Source organism: Quercus lobata, chromosome 1 (genome assembly GCF_001633185.2).
Source record: "Quercus lobata isolate SW786 chromosome 1, ValleyOak3.0 Primary Assembly, whole genome shotgun sequence".
NCBI lineage: Eukaryota > Viridiplantae > Streptophyta > Magnoliopsida > Fagales > Fagaceae > Quercus > Quercus lobata.
The window spans coordinates 8,626,975-8,636,273 of NC_044904.1; the positions used below are offsets into that span (position 1 = coordinate 8,626,975).

At 36.3% G+C, this 9,299-nt stretch overlaps 1 protein-coding gene across 1 annotated transcript; it reads left to right on the top strand.

Annotated features, from left to right (window-relative positions):
• The first annotated feature begins 1,729 nt into the window (after positions 1-1,729).
• LOC115994591 (histone H3.2-like) lies at positions 1,730-4,344 on the top strand. Its single transcript, XM_031118792.1, has 2 exons — positions 1,730-2,041; positions 3,776-4,344. The coding sequence occupies exons 1-2, from the start codon at positions 1,730-1,732 to the stop codon at positions 4,241-4,243; spliced, it is 780 nt and encodes a 259-aa protein (XP_030974652.1). The 3' UTR covers positions 4,244-4,344.
• Positions 4,345-9,299: the final 4,955 nt, after the last annotated feature.

A 9,299-nucleotide genomic window follows, 5' to 3' on the forward strand; every position in this document is an offset into this window, starting at 1 on the left:
AACACCATAACCGGCTGGTAGAAATGCCAAGAGAACCTTCTCCAACTATCGCCTATGCCAGGATACAAACCTCCCCACAGACGGCGCCAATTGTAAGGGCTCAATTTGTAACAATTCCAAAATAAAATTGGACTCGTAAGTAAGAAAGACCTCCCACAATATCATTTGTAGAGAGTGGGCTTGAAAGGTATGACCTGGGGCACAGGTGAGTGGTTTAGTCATAGTTCTCACGGGAATACTACATGGGCGGGCTTGGCTTCATTAGCCAAACCCTCCATTCACCAGCCTCCCTCCAACTTTGTTTTCTTCCCCTTTTATACTGGTCTTCCACTCCCCTTTTTGCGTCCACGTGTTAATTTTACTTTTTGGGAACAGTCCTGTCCAATCGACCCATACCTAGAGTGTTTGGGAGTCGTTGGGAAAGCGCATGGGCAATGGTTTGAGTATGGGCTTGTCAGACGCCGAACTCCGTGTTACTGTGTTGGCGGCTTTTTCCCTTGCCCTGTCCCTACATTCAGTTCGTTCCTTTCTTTGGGCATTTAGTGAAGTGCCGAGCAAGAGATCGTCCTCGGCAATGGCTCTCCTCGGCTTGGGCCGTGGACCCTAAGATAAACTGGGCCTAGGCCAGGGCCACAATTTCTTTGGCCCCACAACTACATTTTTACAAATTGATATTATGGTGAATTTTTTTTTATTCTCATTTGAATTTATTACTATCATTACTTTTTCGCTTATCAATAACAATTCACCACTTCAATAATTTGTAAAAAAAATTATAAAAATAATTTCAGCCATAACATTTTTCTTTTTGGACTGATGAATAGTACCACCAGTTTATGCTTTTCATATTTTCAATGAAGTGTTGTCGTTAAAAATGGATACTTATTTTTTTTCCTAAAACGCACCGACATTCCTTTATGCTTATTTTTTTCCTAAAACGCACCGACATTCCTTTATCATCGGTTTCCTTCGTCTCAATGTACTCTGTATAATTGCACATTCAAGAGGAAAAAATATCCATTTTGAACTGTGTCTATGGTAGGGTATATTTATGTGCTTAATGACGTATTGATCAAGTAACCATCAAATTTGAATAATTGAAAAACAAAAGGCAAACAATCAATTATGAAACAAAAATGTTTACCAAAAAAAAAATTATGAAACAAAAATTGATCAAGTAACCATCAAATTTGAATAATTGAAAAACAAAGTAATAGAAAGACTAAACCTAGAACCAAAACCTGTTCAGTCAGTGATGAAGAGCTTCCAAAATTGAATCCATCAATTTTATGGCTAAATCCAAAGCCGCATTTAAGCCGAAACTTGTAGAAAGCAAATTCAAATGAAAAGAAAAACGAGTTAATACTAGCCTCGCGTTTTCATTCCAGAATTCAGATGAAAAGAAAACGCGATAATAGCTTACGTGCTTGCAGCACTCGTCACGCGTTTTCGTTCCGGTTCAGATGAAAAGAAAACGCGTTAATAGTTCTTGGGCTTACAACTGGGTTTGGATACAAATTATTTTTCTACGTGTTTGCGTTTGGCGTTTCCAAACGGTGGGATCCATGCTATAATAACGACGCTTTTCACGTGTTTGCGATAATAGTTGTCGGGGTCTTGCGTGCTGGCAACACTCACGCGTTTTCTTTCCGGATCCAGATGAAAACAAAACGCGCTATGTATAAAAGGCCAAGATGTCTTGCCGTTTTCAACCATCCAGAGACGAAAGATGAATATCAGAAAAATCTGCCTAGTGTTGCTCCTTGGAGTATTGCTCCTTGGAGTATTGAAACTTGGAGAATTGCTCCTTGGACAGAAGCCACCACCACATGATCATCGCCCTGGCAAACCTCCTCCAAAGGGAGAAAAGCCACTACCACCAACCCCACTTGACATGGAAGAGAAACCAGAAGGGGAGAAGCCACCACCAGAACACACGCCACCAAAGGGTAAAGGGGAGAAGCCACCACCAGAGCACAAGCCACCACATGATCATCACCCAGAAGATCATAAGACTCGCAACGGCCACCGCGGCGGCAGAGCTTGAAGCCTCCAATTGCTGGAAAGAAGCCACCAAGCTCTGAAGCACGGACGCGGCGAAAAGGTACCGAAACAGAACGATTCAGGCTGTTCCGGCCCCGAAACGACCGATTCGGGTCGAAATTAACAAAAAGAAAAGGTGAAGAACGCACCTTTTGGGCGAAATCTCCAGGTTCTCTCTATACGCCGATATGGGCTTATGCTATTCTTGTTCTGTTCGAGTTTATGTTGTTATATATGTGAAAAAAATTTGTTCTTTACACTGTTGAGTTTTGGGTATCTTGAAACTTGAGAGAGAAAGTTTTCTGCTATGTAGTTTGTGGAATTTGGAGGTTTATCTGAATTTCTCTCTAGTTTGAAAGCCACTAACTTGAGGTAATGATACTGATAAACGTCTATTTTGATTGTGATATGCAAGGTTAATCTTTTGTCAGACTGATTTTTTTTGTTTTCTTTAATCTTTCTACGGTGGAGGAGCTAGTCATGGGTTAAAATGAGAATTGGGGGTTTAAAATTGTATGAAATAAGTTTTGTATATTGCTTTTCTTGCTGCTGTTATTTATTTACTTATGGTTGTCAGTTTTATGTGAAAAAGTATGCAATATATTAAAAATATAAATAAAATTTTTTTTAGAATTTTTTTAATTGCCGCATCCGCACCATATTTTCTCAAAAATTGCTAAGTCCTGTACTCGCATCCGCACCCGCACCTGAATTCAAAAACGCACCTGTGCTTCATAGCCACCAAGTCCTTCTCACAAGCCACCCCACAAAAACCCCCACTGCCAACTGAATGCATAGCTAAATATTTAGAAATAAGAGCTACAACTTATGTTATCTTTCTTGTCATTCACTGTACTATTCTTGGAATAGCTACTTCTAGCATTGAGCTATACATAGGCATAAATGCACTTTTAATCCCTATATTTTGCACTTTTTTCATTTTGGTCAATACATTTTATTTTTACCACTTTTAGTTTAAATCAATTAACACGTGACATTTAAGTCCTTACCGTCAGCCAACTAACGGAAAAAGCTGAGGTGGCAGACGATGCCCTTATTAGTTGATGTGGCGCTGATGTGGCGATTAAAATATTATTAAAAAATATTATTTGGCATTTTTATATGCCACGTGAGCATTTTAATTATTTTTTTTATAAAAAGCCATGTCAGAAAATTTAAACCAAAAAAAGAAAATAAATTAAAAAAATAAAACTTTTTTTTTTTTTTTTTTTTTACTTTCATTATTTTTCGTAAGAATTGAAGTTGTTCTTCGTGTTCTTCCTAAATCTATGAAATAAACCAATCTCCAGCAAACCCTAAATCCAAATCCAGTAACCAGATCTACTCCATCAAATCTAGAAAAATAAGAAATAAATCAAAGAAACCAAACCAAACCATAAATAAATCAAAGAAATAAACCCATAAACCGAGTAACCAATTCAATCTCTAGCAAACCCATAATTTTTTTTTTTTTTTTTCAGAAACAAACACACAAAAAAACCCATAAAAACAAACAACTCCACATTTTGGATCTAACCCAACTGGTTCGTGCTTCAGAAGCCACATCTTGCTTACTCTAAACACAACAACCGCCCAAAATTCTTAGCAAATCAATGTCCACGATCGACCTCCTCTCCCTCCCAAAATTTCAATCTCTTCGTATAAATCCCCTCCCTCCAAACCCATTTCTCTCACACATTCTCAAAATTTCAAATTGAAATCCAATTCATAGTTTCAATCTCTAAACCCTAACACTAATTCTCCAACTCCAAAGGCTCGTACCAAGCAAACCACTCGCAAATCCACTAGTGGCAAGGCATCGAGGAAGCAGTTGGCCACCAAGGCTGCTCGAAAGTCTGCTCCGGCCATCGGAGGAGTGAAGAAGCCCCATAAGTTCAGGCCAGGGACTGTTGCTCTTCGTGAGATCCGAAAGTACCAGAAGAGTACCGAGCTCCTAATCCGAAAGCTCCCATTCCAGCGCTTGGCTCGTGAAATTGCTCAAGATTTCAAGATTGATCTCCGATTCCAGAGCTCCGCTGTGGCTGCACTACAAGAGGCTGCTGAGGCTTACCTTGTGGGACTCTTTAAGGACACCAATCTCTGCGCTATTCATGCTAAGAGAATCACCATCATGCCCAAGGATATTCAGCTCGCTAGGAGGATCAGGGGAGGGGTTTTTTTTTTGTGTGTTTGTTTTTGAAGAAAAATTTTGGGTTTATGGGTTTGCTAGAGATTGAATTGGTTACTAAGTTTATGGGTTTATTTCTTCGATTTATTTATGGTTTGATTTGGTTTCTTGGATTTATTTCTTGTTTTTTTGGATTTGATGGAGTAGATTTTGTTGCTGGATTTGGATTTGGGGTTTGCTGGAGATTGGTTTATTTCATGGATTTAGGAAGAACACAAAGAATAACTTTAGTTCTTAGAAAAAATAATGAAAGTAAAAAAAAAAAAAAAAAAAGAAGAAAAATTTAAAGTTTTGTTTTTTAATTTATTTTCTTTTTTGGTTTAAATTGTTTGACATAAATTTTTATAAAAAAATTAAAATGCTGACGTGGCATATAAAAATGCCAAATAATATTTTAATCGCTATATCAGTGCCACATCAACGCCACGTCAGCTAATAGAGTGTTCTGTTTGCCACTTCAACTTTTCCCGTTAGTTGGTTGACGGACTTAAATATCACGCGTTAATTGGTTTAGGGATTAAAAGTGGTAAAAATAAAATGTAGGGACCAAAATGGAAAAAGTGCAAAATGTAGGGATTAAAAGTGCATTTACGCCCTATGTATATGTTCATATTGTGTACTCATTTCTATAGTGTTTGTTGTTAGCTGTGTTGCTTATGAGTATTGACATGCAGTTATATATGCTTCCTCGTACTGCTATCTCTATGCGTTGAATTATTTTCTATCAGACATAGAAGAACAAATAGTCACGTTTTTGCATTATTCTCGTAAAAGATTCCAACTTTTCTTAATATTGACATTTTATCACATTTCTCTCAATTGAGATCCTTGGATATGCCATACAAGGAAATTAAGAGCGTTATTCTGAGTAGAAATAATTATTAAAAAAAAAAAAAAAAGATGCTACCAAAAGAGCATCTCCCTAGACACCATCCTACGGTAGATCGAGGATGCCAAAGACTCACATGAGCCGACTGGAAAAAGATGCCCCTTCCTCCTTCAGCAAAGAAGTTGCCATTGCCACGCCACAAGCCCTGACCCCTTATAAACAACCTCCATAAGCCAACTGAATGGATTAAATTGATTTGATTTAGATGTGTATGTAGTTGAAAATAGGAGCTGCAGCTGGTGTTGAGTGTCTATGCATGGTTCGGTTTCTTTTAGTGCATGGTCATGTTTTTGCTATATCCACTCAGTTAACCTTTCTACTTGACGTTTGGATACCACTTATTTTGCTGAAAACTGAAAACACTGTAGCAAAATAATTTTTAAATGTGTGAATAATGCCGTGAGACCAAGATTGTCAAAATTGGGATTTTACGTAGAATTGTGAGAGGTAGGTGGGATTGTGAATCGTAGAATCGGATCGTAGATCGTAAGATCCTACATATTTTCATATTTAAAGTAAAAAACACGTTGATAATTACTTTGTATGTTGAATAATCACGTAAATTGTGAATTTATTCATAAAAAAACAAAGATTTGCATTATATGATGTAATTTGCATGTCTTACATCGCTACGTCTATATTAATGAAACAAATATATTTACATTTTGACCTAATGTATCTAAAAAGTTCAATAAATGTTTAATTAGCAACCAAATACCAAAATATTTACCAACAATATGGAAATATTTTTCAAGTTTTAAGTTCCAAGTTTAAAATCCAAAATAAGTTATTAAATGGAAACTAGCTAACTAAAATATGAAATCCAAAAGCAAGATTAATATTAAGGTTGTTAGTTTTTAGACCCCTTAAACAATTGATTTAACCTAGGTAATTAGCCAAGTTATTACTTAGTCCAATTAAACAAGTCTAGATTATCATAATATAAAAGATTAAATCATGCAAAGCAGCGGAAAATAAATAACACAAGATATGATCACCTAGGAAACCAAACCGGTAAAAACCTGGGGAGGATTTGACCTAGCTATCCTTAAGGTAAAAAGCAAATCCACTAGAAATAATCGAAGTTCATACAATAAGACTTACAAGCCCCCATGCTCGACTTCTTATTACTACCAACTAGTAGAACTTACTGACACGACCACGTGCAAGCTCTGAATCCATGGACTTCTTCTTTCTTTGGCCTTTGCAAAACACAAACACCCTCGTTCGTGACTTTGAGATCCCACTCAAAGGTTTAACAACACAAACTCTCCTGTTTGTGACTCCAAGACCACCCTTGAAGGTTTAGATCATCAACACCTTTGATGACTAGAGAAGGTAGCAACTTCTACAACACCGGATCTTGAGATTCTTCAAGGAATAGCACCGGTAGAAGACATGAGAGAGCTTTTTAGGAACAAAACCCTAAATACAAAAGAGGCACACTCTTTTCTCTTTGAAAAGCCACATAAAAACGTGTTTAGGGTTTCCTTTATATACTGGGAGAAGTAGATTAGAAACCCTAATTCTAAATGGGCTTGAACTGCTGTTTGGGCTTAATTAAAATTTTGCAGATACGACTTTCGATCGATCGAGCCTGTCTTTCGATCGATCGAACCAGACAGATTATGAAATCTTCTTCCTGCAGCTTGTATTTTCTTGAATCTTGACTTGAATCACCTTGAACATTGTCTAATAATACCTATAGACTCTAAGATCTATATCTAGACAAGTTTGTGTTCACGATTTGCCAATTGTTCTAAATATTTAGAACCTAACAAACTCCCTCTTTGGCAATTCGTGACAAAACTTTCATACAAAATGAAATGCTCAAATACAAGAACAACCCAATACAATAAAATGTCCAATTACATCACAAATCCCAATCTAAGAATCCTAACTTAGAAGTTGTAAGAAGAGGTAGAAGGTCTTGATCAGAATGCACCTGTCTTTCCTGAAACACTCAACAAATACATCACCGCATGTGTGGAAAGAAAGACATATAAACAATAATATGAAACAGAATATAAAAAACAAAAGTAAACTAACTCTCCCTCTAAGTTAGATATAACAAAAAGTTTTTATATTTTCCCCCTTTGAAAAGCAATTTTATCTCCCTCTAAACAAAACAAACAGGATTCCCACATATTCTTACATTTCATCTCCCCCTTTTTGTCACGTATTGACAAAGTCTACCTAATCAGTAGATAGACAGAAAATATACCAATAGAGTAAGAGAAAATAGAGACAACTCCCTCTATGAAGAACAACAACTCCCCCTAAGAACCACAAAGGTTAAAAAAATTTCTCCCCCTATAAAAATAGGAAAAACAAAACAAGTTTTGGGAAAAAACAGTTTTGGGGAAAAATAAAAGGGTTGGGGATAAATAAAAAGACACAAACCAAGTTTTAAGGAAAAACTAAGTTGAGGATACACATGAAGAAAAAATATTCTCTCTTTCAATAAAATGCAAACATGGCACTATGTGACCCATAAGCAGTTGCATGAGTAGAGAAAATATTTGCACATTGATTATGCACCATATCTCTTAAGAAAAATATTTTCTACGGTTCACAAATAAAAATAGCATATACTAAAAAGTACATAACTCAAAAATTAATCAATCAATTTTTAAATCAAGTTGAGTACCTAATTTAGTAAAGTGTGTGCATGTTATGTGTGAAAAAATGAGAGATATGACCGCAAAAACTGCATGATGGATATAAAAAAAATCGATGCAATTCATGTAAATCCTAAACATAAATGATGCATAAAAAAATCAACTTTTTGAAAAACAGAACAATTTAATGCAAAAACTCTTCAAAGCACAATATTTTATGAATGAAATGCATGAGTATGAGATTAAAAGTTTTTCAAAAAAAAAAAAACACTTGAATTCAACCCAGATCTTCCAAAAACAAGATTTTCAATCAATTTGTTCTCAAATCTCAAACTTTAAACACATTTTGTATCAAAATCCTTGAACTTTTAATCTTGGATGGCCACAACAAGATCACACACAATATAATGTACCAAGTTTAGCAAAGAGTAACTTGTGTAGTGTGTGCAACTAGCAAAAGCTTGAGATACATGTGAGGTGATATGTGAATAGCAATCAATCACAAAGTCTACAAAATTCATCACATAGAATTTAAAAGAGACTATCACCTAAAGAGTTATATCATATAACTCCCATATCTCCTAGAACATAAGCTTGCAATCATGTAAGTTTCTTGAATTTTGCTTCATAATATACACACCAATTTTAATTATGTGATTTGGCATCAAGCCTAATAGTACATACCAATTTTAAGCATTAAGCTGAGGCTACACCTTATGTTCTTTTTGTGCATGTGCTACACTTTCTCGAGCACAAAATCTTATTATATGCACAAATGGGTTTTCCCTCACTAGCTATGAAAGTTCAAAAACGTGTAAAAACACTTTTGAATGTTTAGACCCCCAAATAACAACTTAATCAATTCAAGCAATATGTCAAACAATTAGTGTGCGGAAACTTAACATATGCTATCATACGAAATTGATTAAATACTATCTAAGCCATAACAGATTAAAATCCACAGCAGATAAATAAAAAGGCAAAGATAGAGAGGAAGGAAGATGCAAACACAAAGACAACACGCGATGTGTTATCGAAGAGGAAACCGAAACCCTCGGCGAAAAACCTCTCCGCCGCCCTCCAAGCGGTAATCAATCCACTAGAAAATATAGTTGGGATACAAGGACAGCAATAGACCCTCCAAGCCTAATCTACCCAGTGCACCTAAGCCCTCCAAGCTTCTTGCTCCAACGAGGTTGCGCCGAACCTTTTTCTTTTCTAGCTTCCCGGATTCCGCTACTAGACCGTAGCATCAACCAATGAAGATTGGCTTCTTCCTAACTGCTTTTCAGAAATCCAAACAGCAGACTCACAATGATGATGATGGTGAGAACCTGGTTTGGTATAATGCCTCTCAAGGATTTGACAATGGAGAGGAAGAGAGTTGAGGAATTTGAAGAGTCTCTAAGGTATAGATTGTGTGTGAATCAATCTAGTTTTTCTTTAGGGTTTCTCTCTCAAAATTCTCTCTGGAACCTCTCTTTCAATCGTGGGTAATAGGGGTATTTATACTGGAGTGGAGAGGAATGTGAAACGTCAGGTTTTTACAAAACAGGGG

What these genes read in the sequence shown, in the direction of transcription:
- LOC115994591 (XM_031118792.1), top strand. Translation starts at nt 1,730, where the DNA reads ATGAATATCAGAAAAATCTGCCTAGTGTTGCTCCTTGGAGTATTGCTC. An exon ending in ACGGCCACCGCGGCGGCAGA is followed by an intron (nt 2,042 to 3,775) that starts GCTTGAAGCCTC and finishes TCCAATTCATAG; the next exon opens with TTTCAATCTCTAAACCCTAA.